Source organism: Neofelis nebulosa, chromosome 15, assembly GCF_028018385.1.
Source record: "Neofelis nebulosa isolate mNeoNeb1 chromosome 15, mNeoNeb1.pri, whole genome shotgun sequence".
Lineage (NCBI taxonomy): Eukaryota > Metazoa > Chordata > Mammalia > Carnivora > Felidae > Neofelis > Neofelis nebulosa.
In genome coordinates, this window is record NC_080796.1 from 37,278,378 (window position 1) to 37,299,830 (window position 21,453).

General features: G+C 50.2%; 1 protein-coding gene, 1 long non-coding RNA gene and 1 pseudogene across 2 annotated transcripts; all 3 read right to left on the bottom strand.

Moving 5' to 3' along the window:
- Positions 1 to 1,854: 1,854 nt before the first annotated feature.
- On the bottom strand, positions 1,855 to 15,826 carry LOC131495301 (uncharacterized). Its single transcript, XR_009253876.1, has 3 exons — positions 14,746 to 15,826; positions 11,905 to 12,041; positions 1,855 to 2,274 (listed from the first exon to the last, which is right to left on the bottom strand). It is a non-coding gene; the product is annotated as an uncharacterized LOC131495301 (long non-coding RNA).
- Positions 2,991 to 4,257, bottom strand: LOC131495300 (glyceraldehyde-3-phosphate dehydrogenase-like; annotated as a pseudogene).
- Positions 15,827 to 16,718: 892 nt separating the features above from the next.
- Positions 16,719 to 20,304, bottom strand: GARIN4 (golgi associated RAB2 interactor family member 4). The gene is made up of 2 exons (XM_058700124.1): positions 17,638 to 20,304; positions 16,719 to 17,096 (listed from the first exon to the last, which is right to left on the bottom strand). The coding sequence occupies exon 1, from the start codon at positions 19,888 to 19,890 to the stop codon at positions 18,088 to 18,090; it is 1,803 nt and encodes a 600-aa protein (XP_058556107.1). The 5' UTR covers positions 19,891 to 20,304; the 3' UTR covers positions 16,719 to 17,096; positions 17,638 to 18,087.
- Between the last annotated feature and the right edge of the window lie 1,149 nt (positions 20,305 to 21,453).

Here is a 21,453-nt window from a genome sequence, read left to right on the forward strand (position 1 = left end):
GCTTTCTATGACCAATGTCCCCACTAGGTCTGGTTCACTCTTTTGCAGATTGGCAGAGTACAAGAGTTCATTTCTAGCCTCTCTTCAAGCTGACTTTGGTCCAAACACAGTGGCAAGAAAAATTGTGAAGTAGACCAAAATACAGGGTATGAGACCAACCAAAACCACAAAAAGAGAACCCTGCTGCCAGGCCAGTGAGGAAACAGGAGATTCCAGAGGCTCAAGAGGCTGGGAAGTGGAACCCAGGGCGAAAGTGTGTACGTGTGTGTGCGCGCGCGCGCGCGCACGCGTGAGCCCTGACAGAAAGAGCTGGAAACACATCTCGCCCTTCCTCGGGCTCTGAGGTCTCAGGTGTCTCTGGCCACAGACCTGTCCAAGCCCAGCCCGTTCTGCCCTTCCTTTTTGCCCCTTCGCCCACAACTCTCAGATGCCAGGATTCAGGATCTGTCCCCGTGGGTGTCGGCCAGTGCCCCTGACTTAGGTGCTCAGTCTTCAGGGTGTTGGGGAATCGCCATGGGGTAGGACTAAGGAGGCCCATGTTCTTCTTCTGGTTCTGCCTCCACTTCTGCTTCAGCATCTTCTATTAAAAAGTGACTCGAAGCTAGCTGATCTCCCAGGTCTCTTCTAGCTCCAACGATGTGTGATTAATTATTTGGGAAAACAGTGAGATTCAGTGAATCAGTATGTGTAAATGCTTCAGTTGCAAATAACACAATACTTGGAATAAAGAACTAAATGACAGGGGCTGACTCATTAGCAAATCCACAGAATACAGGAAGGTGGTTCTGGGATTGGTGTGGTGTCTCCAGGAGGTCATGAAGGGCTCAGGCTCTTTCCATCTTCTCTTTCCATGCCTTCTTTGGGGCTTCTGCTATGTCCCCTCATGGTGGCCAGATGGCTACAGGGGCTCCAAGCTTTCCTTCTCAAGCAGGAAGAAATGGGGGAGGGGCACAGCCTTTCCAGCAGGGAAATCTTTCCCAGAAGCTTCCATCTAGCAGCTTCCTCTTGGGTCTCTTTGGCCAGAACTGGGTCATAGGTCTAGAAAAATCACTGGACGGGAGGATGGGATTGACTAGTCATGATCCATCCCCTTGGAACAGGTGGATATATGAGCAAATGAAACCTTGGGATTCTAGTAGCAAGAAAGGGGTGGAGCACCTGTTGGCTGGGCTACCGATAGTGCCTGCCGCAACCGGGGGAATGATTTTAGGAGCAAGAATCAGAAACAGCATCTGGTTGTTACAACCAGAAAGGGAATTTATCGGAAAGAGGTACAGGGTGAGTCTGCAGAAAGAAGCAGGAAGCACAATAAATGCTTTTTGGCCGGCCTGCTCTGAACCCCTCATCACTGTGAAAGAATTCTAGTGCCTCTGCACTTTGTGCCACTCGTTCAACATTGAAGTCTTGGGGCATGTTGTACTGAATCGGGCCGATGACACGGACACCTGGGTGCGTAGAGGGGCACCTGGCCTTTTTGGTCTCCAGCGTAGCCACCTACCAAGACCTTATACACTGGGAGATTCTCCTTCAATAGGAAAGAAAGTGTGGGGCGGTGTCCAGCCAACGCAAAGCCAGACAGCCCAGCTAATATCTAAGAATTGGAAAAGCCTCTATTAAGCCTGCAGTTTGGGAGATGCAGTACATGGGAAGGCAGGGTTGGGCTTGTTTATGTCCACCAGGATTAATTACCAGGAGGCAAAGTAATACTTAGATGTTTCATATCATTTTGCAAGTCTTTTTGACCGTGGGGTAAGTTTAATTTCATTGTAACACTGACACCTGTTTATGTCAGCCAACTTTGCAGTGCGGTTAGCTATTCACACCTTCAGGGAAATAGATATGGTTAAAAACAAACAGCAGACATTGGAAAGGAACAGTATCGGCGAGGAAGCTGGGCTGGGGAGCCGTGTGGTTAGTCAACTGTTGCTGTCGTTCTTGTTGGGTACAGTATACTTTATTGATGGTACATGAGAAGGTACGGGAGCTGCTTCTCCGCCAGGGTCTTCTCTGACGGGCCACCAAGAGAGGGTAGTGATGGGAGCAGAGGCTCCGTAGGGGCACCAATTACATCTGGTTGAATTGGCTAGACAGAGAGAAGCAAGTGGTCTTGGTTCTGTTATATTGAGGCACAACTTCTGGTCATCCGCATGACCTCCAGTTGCACTTGGGTGGCTCAGGCCGTGAAGCGTCCTGCTCTTGATCTCGGCTCAGGTCTTGATCTCAGGGTTGTGAGTTCAAGCCCCATGTTGGGCTCTGTGCTGGGCATGAAGCTTGCTTAAAAAATAATAAAATGAGTCAAACACAAGCTCACACAGCATCAGTCTCAACATCCCTGAACACAAGATTCCAGGTCTGGGATGGATGGAAGGTTGGGGCAAGAGAGCTCCCAGCCAGTGATGTGCATGTGCACACATGCGCGTGTGTGTGTACACACACACACACACACACACACACACACACACACATACACACACACAGCATAAACGCATGTACGTGCTCAATGCCCCCAGCCAGGGCTGACCTCCTGCAATGTGCATTGCGGTGAAATTGAATCCTGATGCCACACCAGTGAGCACTGAGAGCCCCGGGCAGGCTGCTCCTGGATCTGGAGAGGGCAAAGCCACAGGATCTGTTGAGGTAGGTGATGGACTGGATTTTAATTGGTACTAAATGACCTCTTTGCTGGAGGCTTCAGGGTAGGATTTATCCTTACACTTAGTAAAGGAGGTCATCGCGTAAGGAATATCAAATGTCTTTTCCTGCATCCACTACAATTTAGACTTTTCAAATACTTCAACCCTTCCCCTCGGTGCACACTCAACATGGGCAAAGAAACTCAACAACGGTCATTATTGCAATTATCTAAAAAGAAACATTCTCTTATCAGTTAAACTCTCAACTCGAATATTCAAATCCAATCACTATGCAAACTCTCAACTCGAATATTCAAATCCAATCACTATGCAACCCAACTGTTGCTGTTGTTCTTGTTGGGTACAGTATACTTTATTGATGGTACATGATAAGGTACGGCTCCCCAGTTCCCTCCCCTTCTTCAGGGGAGTCTGGGATGGAAACTGTGTAGAGGTTAGGAGATTCTCATTGTGTTTGGGGATGAACTGGGGCAAGGACTCCCCAGCAGCTGAGCACCTTTCTCATCTATTGCTTTTACTGGGGCTGGTGGTCCAGGGGGCTCTTACTCCTTAGAGGCCATGTAGACCATCAGGGCCACCACTCAGTTGCTAGAGCCAAATTCACTATCATACCAAGAAACAAGCTTGAAAAAGTGGTCATTGAGGGGAATGCCAGCCCCAGTATCAGAGGTGGAAGAGTCAGTGCCACCGTTAAAGTCGCAGGAGACAACCTGGTCCTCGGTGTGCCCCAGGATGCCCTTGAGGGGGTCCTCTGATGCCTGTGTCACCACCTTCTAGATGTGACTGTATTTGGCAGCTTTCTCCAGGTGGCAGGTCAGATCCACAACATTGGGGTTGGGGACACTGAAGGCCATTCCATGATCTTCCCATTCAACCAACTCAGGGATGACCTTGCCTACAGCATTGGCAGCACCAGTAGAAGCAGAGATGATGTTCTGGGCAGTCCCTCAGCCATCACACGGTTTCCCAGAAGGGCCATCTGTGGTCTTTTGGGTAGCAGTGATGGCATGGACTGTAGTCATGAGTCCCCCCACAATGCCAAAGTTGTCATGGATGACCTTGGCCAGATGGGCCAAGCAATTGGTGGTGCAGGAGGCGTTGCTGAAGATCTTGAGTGAGTTGTCATACTTCTCTGGTTCACACCCATCACAAACATGGGGGCATCAGCAGAAGGGGCAGAGATGATGACCCTCTTGGCCTCACCCTTCAAGCGAGCCCCAGCCTTCTTCGTGGAGGTAAAGACCCCAGTGGACTACACAACATCTTCAGCACCAGCGTCACCCCATTTGATGTTGGTGGGATTTCATTCTTGGAAGAAGTGTATGGGCTTTCTATTGATGACAAGTTTCCTGTTCTCAGCCTTGACTGTGCTATTGAAATTACAGCGGCTGGAATCGTACTGGAACATGAAGACCATGTAACTGAGGTCTATTAAGAAGTCACTGATGGTGACAATATCCACTTTGCCAGAGTTAAAAGCAGCCCTTGTGACCAGGTGCCCAATATGGCCAAATCCATTTACTCTGACCTTCACCATCGTGTCTTGGGAACATGGCTGGCACTGCACCAGAAGATGCAGCTGTCTGTCGCACAGAGAGGAGCAGAGAGCCCAATTTTAATCCTCTTTAAAACAACTTCTTCCCTCAGATTATCAGGTCCATTAAATATAAGCCTCCTGAGGGACCATCACAAAGTCTCTTATCAGGAGCTCTGGGGGAGGTGCTCAGATCACCAGGCCTGAGGAAGCTCTGGACCCTGGGCACAGACAAGGAGGATTCAGAGAAGGGGGAGATGGGGAGCCCTCCCTCCTGCCATCTGGAGTCCTCTGTGACTCAGTCTCCTTCAGCTGAAACTCCCACATTGCCCACAAACCTCACGCTCAGCCAATTTGTCTGTGAGCACAGGCTTGCAAGAAACGAGCACTAAATCAAAGCAGTTTTCCTGAATCAGGAAAATGATGAGCACATTCCAAACCTTTACAGGCTTTTCTTTCTTCGTTTCTGGAGAATTTAAAAATAGATCTGGAGATGACTGTTTGCAGCTGAATTCCACAGGCATGATATCCTCTTTCCACAGTAGAGATGTAAGGAAAACAGCTGACTGGAAAGGCCTTTCCTTGATGTCATTAATTGTCCTCCAGGTCCTATGTTAGGACCTCAACTACTAAGTGGCAGGCACCAGTGTTTGGGCAGGGCCAGCCCTGGGCAACAGCACAGAAGACCCTTCCATTCTCTTCTCCCCTCATTTCCTTGGTGTACCCACTCAACTTGCCCTCTGTTCTTTCCCACTGCAAGGTACAGTGGAGTGTATCTCCAGTTTGGCTCATCTTCAGCTGCACCTGGGGTGTGTGGAAACACAGATTGCTGAGCCCTGCCCCTGGAGAGTGATTCAGGAATCTGTATTTTAGGACCAATAATGTGTATTTTTAACTATTCCCTTGGTGATTCCGAAGATCAGCCCAGTTTAAGAAACACTGGCGTAGTGCTATGAGCAAGGACTTTGGAATCAAAGACAAAGTTGAGCTCAAACTTAACTTCTGCCACTGTGGCCAGGGACCATTACAAAGCTTCTCTGAGTCTCAATTTGCCCATCTGTAAAATACGAAACTTGAGTAAAGTAATGTATTTTAAATTTTTTCAGATTGAAAATCGTTGTTCTTCTTCTTCCCAAATATAAAATCAGATTCTCCCCAAACAACTCATTAAGACAGGGGAGAATCAACAGTAAGAATCATGTTGCTAAAAAGAAAAGGACCATACCTGCCTGCCACCCTACCCTCCATCTCCACCCTATCCCATCTGGGAGAGCACAGGGCAGAGGTCATGACTTCAAGCCTCTCAAGCAGCTAGTGGAGGCCTGATGCTGGGGCCCTAAGTGAGTTGGGGCAATCCTGGGTGGATGAAGCCCTGGTGGGCTGAGCAGGCAGCAGGATTCTGAGGTCTGTCAGTGCTTGTTGGTGGGACACAGGTTGTCATGTACTCCAGGTGTCCCAGGAGTGTTGGGCCATGTGAATGCTGGTGGCTAGCACAGCTGTGCCAGGAATGACTGGTCATAGGCAGGTACCTGCTATTCCCTGGTTCACTGCTGCAGACACCATGCCCATGTTATATAGCAGGTACTCATGATTTTTAAGATCCTGGAACTATAATGGGCATATATTAAGGGCTCAATAAATATCAGTTCCCACCAAGTCCTGCATTACAAGGAGATATAGTTGACTAATAAGACAATTGTGAGTTATAATCTCTCTCTAGAGAGATCATCATTTTAAGGGAGAGAGACAGAGTGTGTTAAGACCGAGGACAAATCCTTGAATGTAGAGAATGTAGAGAGGGAAATGTCAGAGGTGGGTAGCAGGGGAGGTCTTCTAGCCCCCACAAATTATACTTGCAGGATTTCCTATCTCAATAGAAAATTTAAAAACCTTTTACTCCTTCATTGCCAATAATCCTTCTCGTCAATAATCCTTTGTCTCCTTCTCTTTTAAGAATCAGATTGTGCTGATTCTATCATGCCCAAACTACTGGTCAGTCTTAACTTATATTTAATAGCCTGACTGCCTGTGGAGGAAAGGTTGACTGATTACATACGTTTCTTCTTGCCGTGATCAGAGTGTTGTGCTTGTATGATGTTGACTCAACTCTCTTTGACTTGGCATAGGGATGATGGGATGCAGTGGTGAGTGGCAAATCATGATGGCTTTTGCATGCTTTGATGATGGCCGTGGCTGTGCTCAATGCCCTCCAAATTCATAGTCCCCACACCCATGGAATGGAGCCTCAGGTGAAGGTGGGGAGGACCCTTCTTGGCATGAACGATAAAGGGTTTCTCCTTGCTCAGCAGGTAGTATGCAGTCAACCAATATTTGTTGATTGCTTCCGTGATTTTGTTCTAAATCTTTAAATTTCTTCTAAAATCTTTAGGATTCTAGATTTTGGTTGTAGAAGCATGGATGGGGAAGAGGTGAACTGTGAGATTAGATAATATTTTATAGTTCAACTTTTATATTTCTGCTGTATTGTGTAGCAAGAAGGCTTAATGAGAGAGAATGGTCTTTGGAGTTTGGTGGACTTGGTTTCAGATCTTGCCTTCACCAAGTAGTTAGTCCAGATAGGCTAAAATCTCAGTAGCTTAAAACAGTGAAGATTTATTCATTCAAGTCGGAGTCCAGTGCAGGTGGCAGAGGGCAGGGTGAAGGGTGTTCTGCTCCACTGAGTCATTCAGGGACCAAGCTCCTCCCATCTTAATCATGTGGCTTTGTGGTGCCTGGGCCATCCAGATAGTGACAGGAAAGGGGATGAAGGACCATCTGCCAGATTTTTATGGGCCAGGCCTGGAAGTGGCAAAAAATCATCTCTGTCCCCATTTCATTGGCCAGAACTCAGTCACTTGGCCAGTCTTTAACAACAAGAGGGCTGGGAAATGTAGGTGAACATGTGCTTAGAAAGAAAAGGAGAATATGGATATTATTCTGCCACAGGTGTGTGATCTTGGGTAAATGACTTCAATTCTCTGAGCCTTAATCTCCTCACCTGTACAATGGGAATGTTCTGTATCTAGTGGGGCTGTTATAAGACTTGAAGGATATGATATACATAGCATGCTTGATATACAAGCATGCCCTTCTCTTTTAAGTGTACAAATCAGCACTTTTTTCTTCCTCTGGGTAACCCCAAACACTAACTGGTTGGCAGTTGGGCCTCAGTAAGCTTTCTACCTAGTTAGGAGAACATGGATGAATACTCACTGCTCCTTTTCACCTGGGGGTGAAGGGCTTAGTCTGAATGATTTCCTCGCCAGGAATTGGTGAGTGGTCACTAAATCTTGGGGAAGTTGTCTTCAGGTCTTTTCATGGTGTGTGTTAAGGGTTTGCTGGAGTATTACCTTAATATCTAGGAGCTATTTATTTGGAGGAAAATAACCAGAAAAAAGGTACTTCCACAGTAGCATCAGACATTTATGTTAATATAGGTAAAAACATTCTGATGAGAATGAGTAGACTGTTGGAAGTATTTTGGAAAATTCTTTCCTTCTTTTGAAATCTTTAAGAAAAGGGCAGTGTCTGCCTTTTGAAGTTATTCAGAACATCTCAGTTTAGGGTCAGAAGAATGGACTGTTGCTTCTGGGGCCACTTCCTCTCCCCTGTTCTTTCTCAGAGTGGTCCTTTTCTCTCTCCTCCTGGAAATGAGGTGCCTAAGCCTTTGTGCCTGGGTTGACCTATCCAAGAGATACCCTCTGAGGTCTTCTTTATATGAATATCCAGACTCCCTAACCCTCCAGGTCAGGTTCCAGAACATTCTGTTCAGTTCACCAGTCAGATCCAACGAGGAACAAGCAGAAGAAGGTCAATGTAGGAGATGTAAGGGGAGAAGATAATAGTGGGAGGTTGTCATGGGAAGCGGGATATAAACAAAATGCCTGTTTCCAAAGATGCCTTAATGTCCTGTGTTCTCTGCTTTCCAAGACGTACACTGTAGGGTGGTTGCGGCAGGGCGAGGAGCTGAACGCCAAGCTCAGCTCCAAGAGAGGAGAAAGGGGGAAGGTTTGGTGGCCAGATGCTTTTCCTTCCTCTGACTTTTGCTGGGTCACTTAGAAACGACTAGGAAACCCAGACTGTGTTCCTTTCTCTGAATGCCTTCCAGCTATGTCCCTCCCCAACCCCTAACTGGAGGCCACACTATTTTTACATTTCTCTTGGGAAGTAGATTCCAAAATTTCCGTAAGTCTTCCCGTCAGCGGAGCCTCTGATTTCCAGTAAATTCAGGGTCGCCTAGTTTTCTATATTCATTTGCATTCGTTTGCATAAAATTAGCATGCTTCTGAGTCCCGGACTTTGAGTCAAAGCAACTCAGAGAATTAACGCAAATGGGCTCCAGCTTTTGTGCCCCACAGAGGTGGCAGAGAGAGGCAGCCTCGGCCTCAGAGAGAGCAAGAGTGGTGGCCCTGACTTGTAGGCAAGAGGTTTTGTCATCCACTTGACCTGTAGATCCTCACTCTGGGTCCACTGAGAACTCTCAGGGGGCCTCTGTTTACCACACCCTGAACCTTCACCCTCAATGTGGTAGAGCCTAGCAGAGGGGATTTGAGTCATGAAGCAAGCTTTGGGGGTTAGTTTTGGTGGGACAGGAGTGGGTGAAGAGGGATCCTCAGATCCGAGTAACAGTCAGAAGGAAGCAGTGAAGTCAGAGTCGGGGATGGAAGGACATGGAGACAGACCAGGGAGGGGAACCTTGGGGTAGGAAAAGGAAAGAGGGGAGAGGGAGCAGGAATGGGTGGGGAAGCTCTGTGTGGCTAGTTAGATTGGAGAGTGATCATCTGTTATCTAGGAAGTTAGTGGTCACAGTTAGTGGGGGAGTGGCGGGGCAGATTTTCTGGAGCCCATTCCTTTCCTTTCTCTTAGACAAGGGTTTCTTGCTGGGCCCGGAAAGTCATCCCTTGGGTCTGTCCAGGGATGGTCTGAGGTGTCACAGCCTGAAAGTGCCTATGACAGATTTTTTAGCGGTCCCAGGTAAGACAGATGTCGGCAGTGTGGAGCTAGAAGGAACAAGCCACTCTGCCCACACATGCACCTCATTCCTCCAGTGGCCAAGACACCCTGGGCCTGAGTGAGAGGCAAGGAGTGGAGGGAGATGGAGGGGCCCCCAGGGCCAGGGGGAGAGGGTGGTGCCTGATATGGAGCCCAGTATTCTAAGCCATGGAGTTTGTTGACTGCCTGCTGGCTAAAGGCTGGCCATTCACCAGGGTGCAGGGGCAGATACCTTCTAAGGCCACGTACTTCACAGAGTCAGCCCACCCTGGGGCCTGGGGGGTGAGCCCCAGTGTGAGACGTCTTGCGATTTAATCCTGGCTCCACCACCGGAGGCCTTGGGTAAGTTATTTGAACTTGTCTATGCCTCAGTTCCTTCATCTATAAAATGGGAATAATAATGCCGACTTCATAGAGCTGTGGGAAAAGAACTAAACACAACAGCCCCTGTAGAGTTTTTAGAACAGCGGCTGCCAGAGAGGAAGCACTCAATAGATACTACTGTCATTATACGTGGCAGCCCCATAAGATGCAAGGAACAGACAGCAGAACTTGGAAGGAGACACGGGGTGGGCTCCCCGTTTCTTGGCTTTGTGCCCAGTGTGGCAGCTGCTCATACACTTTCAGCTCAAGTGGATACAGCCACAGCAGCAGGCCGTGTGGACGAGGGCCAGGCATGGGCTCTGGCCAACCACAGGCTGGGAAATGACACGGGTAGTGATGTGGTTTCCTTTTTTTCCTCTCTTTCCAGGAGGGGAGTATGAAGGGAAAAGAAATTGCTCTTTCGTTTGGCAGGCACAAGAGCTGGAAGGAGGGACCCTACCAGGAAGAAAGGCAGGGAACCCTGCACGACTTATCTGGACCACTCCCAGCAAAGGGATTCTGGGGAAGGTCTTTGGGCATGGCCTCTGTGGGCAAGGAAGGACTAAGCGTCATTAGTGATATTTCTCCCTGTCCTGGGCCTCCTGTCAGAGCTGCAGAAGGCTGCTGGAAGGGAGGGAAGGAAGGGGCGTAGGGAAGGATAGAAGGCCCTGGACACACTGCGCCTGGATGCAGGAGTGACCGGTGGATCCTTTCCTGTCAACAGAGTCCTCAACATATGCCATTTCTCCCCTCTGTCTCTCACACACAGACACCTCCAGGACTCCCTCTTGGCCCAAGGTGACTTCCCTGACAGCATGCCTCAGTCTCAGTCTCAGCTTATCACCGATTTACACAGCTGCTATCTTGTGGCCTAAAGCACTGAGCTGGTAGATCACAAAAAGTTCTGAGAGGCTTCTTAGCAGGCTGTTCTCCACGTCCTTACTACTGAGATCCCAATGTGCCACCCCCCACCCCCATTTTCTCCAGCCCTTGCTTTTCCCTTGAAGTTCAGCCCCTGATGCTGTGCGATGTCTGGTGGCCCAGCCTGGGATTCACCCTCTGGGCCCTCGCCTCCTCCCGAGTGGAGTTATCAGACAAAACAGGTTATAACGTAACAGAGTCTCTGTCTCTTGGCCTGGGCATAGAGTTGTGACTCCTGGCCCTATGTCACTTCAGATTTATCCTTAGCCTGACTTCTGTCGTCATCAGCTTAAGTTAAATTCACCATCCCTGTTGTATATGCACAAAAGTCCAAACCCGGTTGCTAGTTGATACTCAAGTTTAGAGGATTCTTGGATTTCAGCAACAGAAAGGAGTAATTGTGTCTGGGTGCAGTCAGTTGGTTGGAGGGGGACCGGTTGAGCTAATCCCGCTTTGCTCTATCCACAAGACCCCCACCCATCTCTGAAGGCCCGGACCCGGGCCAGGACTGGGACAGGCCTCTCTGGGAACAGAAGCCTGCCAGACTGGTTTCTGTCCTTGACCAAGAAGCCAAAAAGAGATTGTAATGTTGAGGCAATGAATGTGAAACAGAAACAAATGGTTCTAGTTCCAGGAAGTCAGAAATGGAAGGAAAAGTCATTGGTATTCTTTGGGACCCAGTGTGGGCTAGGTTTTGGGCTGTGCTCACCAGAACTCTGCCACTTACTTGAAGTAGGACCTTGGGAAAGCCCCTGTCCTCTCTAGGCCTCAACTTCCTCATATGTAAACTACATCTGGGATTAGTCAAGACCTTTCCGGGCCTGACATGCTATGTATGGTTCCAGGTGTCCCAGTATTCTATCACCAGAGGGTCAAAGAGCTTGGGGATATGTAGGGAGGGATGGGGAGAAGAGGACTAAGAAATGCCCAGTGGGATTCCTTGTGAGTTTGGTTCATTGAAAGGGGGAGGAAAAGAAGGGAGTAAGAAAGTAAAGTAAGAAGAGGTAAGAACATAAGAGAGGGAGTTAAGGAGAGGGAAAGTATGAAAGATGGAGGTGGCTGCAATGACCTCAGGGCTCCTTAGGTACATCCTGGCCAGGGGGCTTTGTTAGCATGGGGGTGGGGGGGGTGGCAAATTGTATTTTCCAAATAAGGCCACAGCAATATTGCCACCCGCCATGCCCTTTCACAATGTGATCTTGCCATTTACCTCTGAAGAGGTGGACTGTAATTGCTCTCCCTTTAAATCTGGGTTGCTCTTATGACTTGCTTGTAACCAGCAGAATGTGGTAGCAGTTATGCCGGGTGACTTCTGAGGCTCAGCCAGAAGCAGCTTCCCCTTGGTGATCTTGGGATATTTGCTCTGAGGGAAGCCAGTCTGACTAGCTGTGACCATCATGCCAGAAGGCCCCATGGAAGCATGCCTCTTGATAATCCCACCTTATGGCCATTTTCTTCAAGGCACCGGACACAGGGATGGAGCTCTCCTTGACTTTCCGGACCAGACTACTGAACCACCTCACTCGATACCATGAGCAGCAGAAGCCTGTGCTCCCAGGTAAGCCTTGTCCAAATTCCTGGTGTAGAAGAATGTATGAGATACCATTTTTGGGGGTCACAAAGTTTTTGGGGGTAGTTTGTTATAAAGCAAAAGGTTGCCGGAACGGGATGGTAGGAGAGGCGTATAAAAACATAAGCTTCCTTGAAATGAGAAACCCTTGAAAATGTATGAACAACACTTAAGATCTCAGAGATGTGTGAGATTTCAAAACTAACTTGAAAGCCAACCTCTAACTTTCCCTATTCAGGATATTATAACACAATTACCATTTTCCATGGTCGCCATATATGTTTTTGAAAAGTATGTTTTTAGGGGCGCCAGGGTGGCTCAGTCAGTTAACCATCCAACTCTTGGTTTCAACTCAGGTCATGACCTCACGGTTCATGAGTTTGAGCCCTGCTTCAGGCTCTGCACTGTTAGTGGGATTCCCTCTCTCTCCCTCTCTCTCTGCCCCTCTCCCCCGCGTGTGCGCACTCACGTGCTCTCTCTCTCAAAAATAAATAAATAAACTTATTTTTAAAAAGTGCATTTTTGTGAGAAAGGGAGAAAAGGCACTTCACCCCACCAGAATGGTTTTCAAAGGAAAGAGATGAGCAACATCAAATGTTGGCAAGGATGTGACAACCAGAAGGCTCACGCGTTCCTGGCAGGCGTGTGTAATGGCACAGTCACTTTGGGATATCATCTAAAACTGAACATATGCATATATTCAATTCCATTTTGAAGTATACGCCTGACAGAATTTTATGTATATTTTTACCCAAAGGTCTGCATATAAATGTTCATAGCAGCACGATTCCTAATAGTCAAAAATTGGAAACAACCCAAACACCCTCCAGCAGCTGAATGAATAAATAAACGGGAGAATATTTTTGCGATGAAATACTGTATGGCAATGAGAATGAATGAATTGTTGCCAGAAAAAAAATCCTGGGCAAATCTCACGAATAGGAGGCTGAGGGAAAGAAACCAGAGTCAAAGAATATATACAGTGTGATTCCGTTGGCATAAAGTTGAAAAACAAAGTAAAATTAATCTATGGTGTTAGAAGTCAGGATAATGTTTACCTTTGGCGGTAGTGACTGAAAGAGAACATGAGGGGGGCTTCTAGAGTTGTGGTGAGGTTCTTTTTTTTTTTAATGTTTGTTTATTTTTGAAAGAGAGAGAGCACACACGCGAGCAAGCGGGGGAGGGGCAGACACACACACACACACACACACACACACACACACACACACACACACACAGAATCTGAAGCAGGCTCCAGGCTCCGAGCTGTCAGCAACGAGCCCACCGTGGGGCTCGAACCTATGAACCACAGGATCATGTCCTGAGCTAAAGTCGGACGCTCAACCAACTGAGCCACCCAGGCGCCCCTGTGTTGATGTTCTGATTCATCACTGGGGGTTTTGGGTACATATGTTATACTTCAAACTAAAATGTTAAAAACAGGAGGAAAGACATACTCTCAAAGCAAAGGATAAGTCTTTCAAAAACGAATTTGGCTTCATAAAGCATTTTTTTTTTTATGAAAAACTTTCCAAAACCAGTGTAAATTGCATTATGGCAAGGTGCTGGGCCTGTGGCGATGTCCGTGGGAGAAGAAAACCAGGGTGACGTGGCCAGCAGCGACTGGAACTGTGGGGAACAGGCCAGCCCACCAAGGAAGGTGCTTCTCAGTGGCTCTTTGCTGCCAACCGCACTGTGTGCACGTGACGTGCATATCGAGGAGGGTCTTTCCCAGCCTTTTGCAGGCCATGGCACATGTAGAAAATGGCAACACTGGAAGGGCATTCCGGGGTATCAGATGGGGCTATTGGCAGCCAAACCCAACTGGTAGGTTGTCCAGGTGCCCCAAAGATGATGGGTATCAGCACCCCAGCACACCTGTGAGAAGACACCCACTTAGAGAGTGTGGGAAGACATGCACCTCTATAACACATTTTCGGGTCTTGTGCTCTTCTCCAGGAAAATCCAGCTCTATATCCCCCTCACCTCTGTATTACAGGTTCCATCTGCAGTAGTGAAGATCAGGGGGTTCAGGGGTTTATCCAGCATTCTGGCCTCGTCTCCCCTTCCGGCCTCATTTCCCACCACGCTCTCACTCCCCCACCCCGCACTTCACCCCTCCCCATCCCCTAAGCACATTACATCCTGGGCACACTGCACTTGTCTGTCATCTAGAAACATCTTCCAAGATCCCAAAATGCCCAAGTCTTTTTTTTTGTCTCCATCATCTCTCTGCTCAGACCTTCCCTTCTCTGTGATGCCTCTTTCTATACACTGCCCAAGGCCACTGCCACACTTTGGCTTGTGGTACTGGCGTGTGTGTGTGTGTGTGTGTGTGTGTGTGTGTGTGTGTCCATGAATATCTTCATGGGCCCTGATTTCCTATCTTGCCCACAGTAGGTGTTCAACAGTTGTTTCTCGAATGACTTCTAGGTTGCAGAGGGACCCTGACCATAACTCCACCTTACCTCTATTCGTTTTTTTTTTTTTTTAAATTTTTTAACGTTTATTTATTTTCAAGAGACAGAGACAGAGTACAAGTCGGGGAGGGGCAGAGAGAGAGGGAGACACAGAATCTGAAGCAGGCTCCAGGCTCTGAGCTGTCAGCACAGAGCCCTACGCGGGGCTCAAACCCACAGACTGCGAGATCATGACCTGAGCCGAAGTCGGACACTTAACCGACTGAGCCACCCAGGCTCCCCAGACCCTACCTCTTTTCTTGATGGTCACTCTGTCCCCCTTGAGTCAGAACCCCCAACCTCCCAGGGCACCTGTCTTGTGGTCACTCCACATTCTGCCAGAGGCTTGGAGCCCTGCAGCCTGGATGAGGTGCATCCTCTTGACTCAGACCCCTCCCTCCCAGCTCACACCTCTGGGATTGGTGTTATGCTAACTGTGGTGTGACAAAGGGAAGGCGTGACTGCCACTCAGCCTCAGTCCTGGCTCTTCTCTTTCAAGCAGCAGTCTGCATTACCAGGATGTGGCCACAAGGGGCTCTGCCGGGTGACTCTTGGGCACAGTGAGGAGGGTTCTGTGGGAATACCTCCTGTCCCCATGGGCAAGGAACAGTTCAGGCAGTGTCTCCTCTCCTCTCCAGTTCCCTTTGGCTGCCTTGTCCTGATGTTTTACCCCTTAGCCACCTAGAAGCTGTTTTATATCTTAACACGTTCCTCCTTGCTTTCCACAGAGTGAGGGCCTTCCACTTTTGTCATTTCCGCCTCCTTTAGCTGAGCCTACACCATGATCTCCCCGGTCTTTCAGGATGTGGGGTGGAAAATTGTCCTGTTCCATCATTTCACACCTCTGGACCCCACCTCCCTTCTGTTTCCCCCACTGCCACCCAGGATCAGGATTCCCCATCTCTGGGCAGGATTAATGGAATGGCTTCCTGGAGGATCCCCTGTCTCCAGACAGCCCCCTGTCCATCAGCTGTCCACTCTGGAGCCAGAGAGAACTTACTCCCATCAGACGCTGGCCTTCAATGGCTCCCCAAATCCTGGACATTCACACAGCACCCCAGGTGCCCAAAGATCCAGCTGCCTGATTCTCCAGCCTCATGTCCCTCTTCTCCCCTTGTGCTCCAACCAGCAATACTGAAATCCTGTAGTTGCTCAACACATCGTAATATTTCAAGGCTTCGTACTTTGCACGCATCCTTTTCTGTGACCTGCACCTCCTCCAGCTTTGCCCTTACTCCCCATGCCTCCTCCACCTGGCAGAGACCTAGTCATTCTTAAAACTGCCAGTTCCTCTGTGAACCCTTCCCTGACCCAAGACTCCTTCCCATGCCCCAGAACCCCTCCTCTGAATAGATCCTGTTCCCCGAACATGCATCTCTCACTGTATCTGTCACTGAGCATTGTGATGATGACCCAAGCCTGCCCTATTTTCTCCATTGTCCCTGTCCCTCCCTGTGGGATGTGGAGTTGGCACTCAGTAGGTGATACATGAAAGGAGTTGCATCATCTCCTCTCTGCACCATCACCTCCACCTTGAACAAGTCTTTCAAATGCTCTGAACCCCCATTTGCCCATCTGCAAAGTGGAGACATGTGAGGAGCAGAAGGAGGCACGTACATTAAAGAACCTACACGCCATTAAACGACTAAGTTCTATGCAGATGTCTTTATTGCAATTTCTTCTTCCAGACCAGTGTTTACCTGCACTTGCCTGGGTGGAATCACAGGATCAAAAGAATGTGATGTGGTCTTTTTGTAATTTCCCCACCTTGAATCCAGGGGAAAGCTGGTTAAGAGTAAACCATTAATTCTGTCCCCCTGCAGCTCCCAGTCTTCTCCGAGGCTCTGGGTTAATGATTCTAGGTTGTTTTCCTCACCGGGCATGTTCCATTCTTTAAGAATGACTTGACTCACTCCAATAATTCTCCAGCCTGGGGTTGTGAACCTTGTTTCGCTGGAGGAAACGGTGGATGTGTGTAGGTCTCTGGCTGTCTTCCTTCCTCACCCGTGCCCCAGGCCCCGCCCAGTGGCCACCATTCCCTTAACCAACAGAAGAGACCCCTCCCCTCCCCCCCAAGGAGGGCTGCAAAAGTCAGAGCATCTGTGTTGCTTGGACCTAACAAATAACCTCCCTCACGTGAGGTTTAAGGATTTGTGTTCTGAACCCCAGAAGGAGAGATTTGGCAAGGAGAAACCCTTTTAAACTTTTGAAAACCGAGCTCAGGATGGTTTCTCCATACCAACATTTAATTAGTGGCTGCCAGAGGAATGGGTCGTAGGGAGAGGCAGACCCAGCAGGGACTGGTCCCCGGAATCCCAGGCAGGAGGTCATGCAGAGGTTGGGGACACAGCTCGAAGGTGGTCTGGACACTCTGGAGATAAGGCCAGCTGAGGACTGTGGGCTCACGGATATCCCAAAACCGGGTCACAGTCAGGAGTCTCCCCAGCTCTCATCCCTCCCTCCCCTTAATCCAGTCCATTTGGTGCAGAGTGTTTTGGAACATAGCGTTGAGAATGCTTTGCATACAGAAGTGGGGTCGGGGGTGGGCCGATGGATCACTGTTCTACAAAAGTTCCAACTTTTCTGAGCCTCAGTGCTTTTATCTGTAAAATAGAGATATTATTCCTTTTTTAATAACCAAATGAGGATTAAATTGTCTCCTTAAACTGGATCTTGTAATATGGTCATAGCAGTACCTAAGAGTGAACACATAAGGGATAAGGCATTGGTTAGGGACATCCAAGGCAAGAACTTCATCACTGTTGCCATGGTGACTCTAGGACCATTCTGATTGCAGAGAGAGTAATGTGAAAAATACAGCTGTGTGCCCATGTACCCACCCCACCGCCTTGCTTAGGAGATCGATCAACACCACTGAAAGCCCTGTGTTCACCTCGTGATCCCGTCTTGGCTTCCCCCATGAATTTTGTATCTACGATTTCAAACATGGTTTTGAACTGTTCTGTAAGTGGTATAGGCTATAGTCACAGAATAGGTTTTTCCCTCTGCCAATGCGTGGAGCCAGGGTGTAGCTGCCCTTCATTTTCACTGCTGTATGTCTATCTCTATACATATCCTACTGTACTCTCAATTGTGTTGATGGGAATTTGGGCTGTGGGCACAGTGTCTTGCTAACATTCTCACCGTCTTAGAACCAATTTCTCCCTTGGAATTGGAATAGACCCTGGAGACTGTTTGCAGCTCTGCCCTGGTACCCTCCACTGACTGGCCTGAGGGTATGGGAGTCCTGTTCTTGCTGGGTCTGTGGACCTGCAAGGGGGAAGGGCTGTTTATAGAGAAAGGATGGAAGAAAAGGAAGAGCTTTCCAGGCCATAGTTTGACTTTCAGCCGTGGCCCTCAGGAACAAGCCAGATGGGCCTTGAGGCAAGATGAAGCACTCCTTGGGCTCTGAGCAGCAGTGTGAGGTGGGGGCTGCCCTTGACCCCACCCCAGGGTCTCAGACCGGACCCCTCCTGACCTCACAGTAGTGTGAGGTCACTACTGGGCTGCAGGACCTAGAAATTCCGACAGAACGCAGCATGTCATTCTCAGATTATATGGTTCTTTATTTAAACTGCTGTGAGGAAAGCCCTACTAAGGGGCTTCAAAGGTCACTGTCTCTATAATGTCAGATGTCCCTCTCCCCGCGCTCTCCAGGCCCTGGCAGTTCTCCGAGGCCTCGATGGCCTCCAGCCCTCTCCTGTGCACCGCCTTAGGCAGCACGCCCACGTCTCTGCCGCGTAGGGAGCCCGTAGTCCTGGTAGTAAGGTTGGCTTTGACGTTCCTCAGGAACAACCCGATCCTGCCCAGCCTCTTGGTGGCTAACCCCGAGCTGGCGGTGGATAAGCTCCGCCCCGATTTGTGGGAGGCCCTGGACTCCTTGGGGATGGGCGTGTGGCCGATACCTTTGTGGGGGGCTCGCCTCCCGCCCCCCGGGCTGCCGCGGGCCTTGTCCTTGTCCTCCCTCGCGGCTCTGTGGCCGGCTAAGGACCGCCCGGAGGGTTTCCGGTTGGTCTTGTCCCCCCCGGCCTTGTGGCGCGTGTCGGCTGCCCTGCGGCGACTGGAGCCCCGAAAGGTTCGCTCCTTGTCCCTGCGCTCCCTCCAGCCCTTGCGCGGCTGCCTTCCCGCCAGCTCACCCTCCGCGCCTCCGCTCTGCGCGTCGGAGAGGAGCGCTCTCTCCACGTTTCCCGCCACAGTCTTGCGGGCGCCCTCTGTCCCTGCGAAGGTCGGGGTCCTGCCGGCCCGCTGGGAGAGGCTGGTCGACGAGCCGGAAGTAAACCCGGGGATCTTCGCGGCACCTGCCAAGGCCACGTTCCTGCTCTCCGGGGAGAGGTTGGCGGTGCCCGCAATGGCTAGGTTGGTCCTGCTTCCTCCCGGCCCCGCGGTGGCTGCACCTGCTACGGCCGCGCCTAGCCGATCCGGGGCGGCTGACTTGGTCAAGGCCACGCTCAGAGCGCCTGCCGCGGTGTCCGCTGCGATCCCTGCTGCGATCCCTGCTGCGAACCCCGCGGCCGTCCCTCCTGTCACCACCGCTGCCGCCCCCGCCGCCTCCCGCGCTGCCACGGCTGCCGCCAGCTCTACGTGTGGCTCTGCCGCCGACTCCCTGTGGAGCTCTGCAGGTTTTGGGGTGGCGGCGGCTGCATCGGGTTTGTGGGAGGCCTGACGGGTCCCCTCCCCACCTGCAAAAGCTGCAGAGGTGGCCCCGGCCACCTCGGAGACCACGTGGAGGCTCCTGATGCTGACCTGGTCCTGATAGCCCTTTCCTTGGAAATCCGCCCCTGCTGGGCTCCTCTTCTCTTCCTCAAACACAGGCATGCAAAGCATGTCCTCCGCTGGGAGGGCGTACGTACTGCTGTTGCTGTCCACTGGTGGTCGCAGGAGGTACACGAGCTTTTCCCAGTAGGTGAAGAGGTCTTCCCGTGCGTCCAGAGCGGGGCACAGCTGCAGGTAGCACGAGCGGCCGGTGGCGAACTTGAGGCGCAGCTGTTGTTTCTCGCGGTCGTGAATGGAGATCCTCACGAACTTCAAGGGAAGGAGCCTGGTGAGCTCTAAGGTCTTGGTAGCCTTGCGGCCTTTTCCCTTGGTGGCCTGGCCACGCCCGCCATGCTCTTCACAGCCGGTGGCCGGTCGGGCCAGCAGCATGACGTCCGGTAGCGGGAGGATGGGGCTGGTGGACGCGATGCCCATGGTCACCATTCTGACCCGGTTGTGCACATCGATTACTTCTCCCCTTTTGGTGATGTGGATAAAGTCGCTCTCAAATATAGGCGCGTACTTGAAGATGTCGTACTCCCCCTTGTGCAGGTGTCGCTGTAGTTTCCCCATGGCCGTGTTGAACATGCCCACGGCGGAGCGGCTGTGGGCTGTGTGATAGGGGAGCAGAGACTCGGGGTTCATGACTCTCTCCTATCACAAGAGGCAGTGCGGGCAAGGCGGGTCCCTGGATCTTCTCTCCCTTGGCCTGGCTGGCAGAGGGTATATAGCCGAGCTCCTGTGTGTCACACAGGTGGCTCTATGGCCAGTGTCTCAACCCCACCCCACCCCACCCCACGGGGGCCACCCCCCTTTGCCTCAGAGCCTCCCAGAGACACGAGTGAGGGTGGGAGCTCAGAGGATTACAGAGGGGGTGCTGTAGGGTGCCCGGACCCCAGACTGAAATTCTGCAAGGGTGTGGAGATGTATGGTGGGTTCCTCCACCTCACCTCCACCCCTGAAATTTTATCTCCCTGAGAGGCCGGGAACTGCAGACCTGGTGACAGAACTAACTCAGCCTAACTAACCCCTGCGCAGCCATATTTATCCTCCGCTGCCCTTTGTGACCTGTCACTGTCACATACCCCTTTGTTCTCATCCCCCAGGCAGCCCCCTCAGGGCAGGGCCAACATCCTCCTCCCCAAACACCCCCACTGCCCCCACCGAGGACAGGCCCATCCTGCCAGGGACTCAGGTGGGCATCAAAATAAAAATGTCTTCAAATGGGAACATTTTGTGTGGGGATCTTTTTTTTTTTTTTTTTTTTTAATCCTCCCCCAGATGCAAAAGATTCAGCAACTGGACAAAATCCATAGGAATAGAAGGTGATGGGATACACTTGGAGCCATCTGAGCTCATGGTTTCATTTCATCCAATAACCTTGAACTGGCAGTCTTGGTCCTTAGCTTGCTTTTTCATAAAATCTCAGTACACATGGAAGATAGCAACCATTAATAATAACATAAAAACTTATCCCGAGGTGCCCTGCTATGTTCTTCACATATGACTGTTAAGAGCCCATTGAGTTTAGGGGCGCCTGGGTGGCGCAGTCGGTTAAGCGTCCGACTTCAGCCAGGTCACGATCTCGCGGTCCGTGAGTTCGAGCCCCGCGTCAGGCTCTGGGCTGATGGCTCGGAGCCCGGAGCCTGTTTCCGATTCTGTGTCTCCCTCTCTCTCTGCCCCTCCCCCGTTCATGCTCTGTCTCTCTCTGTCCCAAAAATAAAAAAAAAATAAATTAAAAAAAAAAAAAGAGCCCATTGAGTTTGGTACTGTCGTTATGTCCCGTTTTACAGGTGAAGACACTGAGGCATCATTTGCCTAACTTCACAGAAGTAATGGTAGTAGAGGCAGTATTTGAATGCGGGTCTAGCTGATCCCAAAGCCTTTGTTCTGAACCACTCCAGTACTTTGCCTTCACGAAGAAACCTTGCTCCAGCCACACGCTTTTCAAACCAGTCTGATTTAACTACCTTCAAGAAGAACCGTTTGATGCACTGTTGGAAGTTGTGTAACTCCATAGGTGTATACATAGATGTCATGGGCAGAACCCAAGACGACTACTACAGGCAGTGGCTGGGCTGAAGTGGGGACTGAATTATCCAGGCGGCCATCTTTGTTCCTTCCCTCCATTATGTTTTCATAAACAGCCTGTGTATGGACACCTAGTTATTCTCTCTGAAGAGCCCCAGTTTTCTTCCCTTCTTCCCC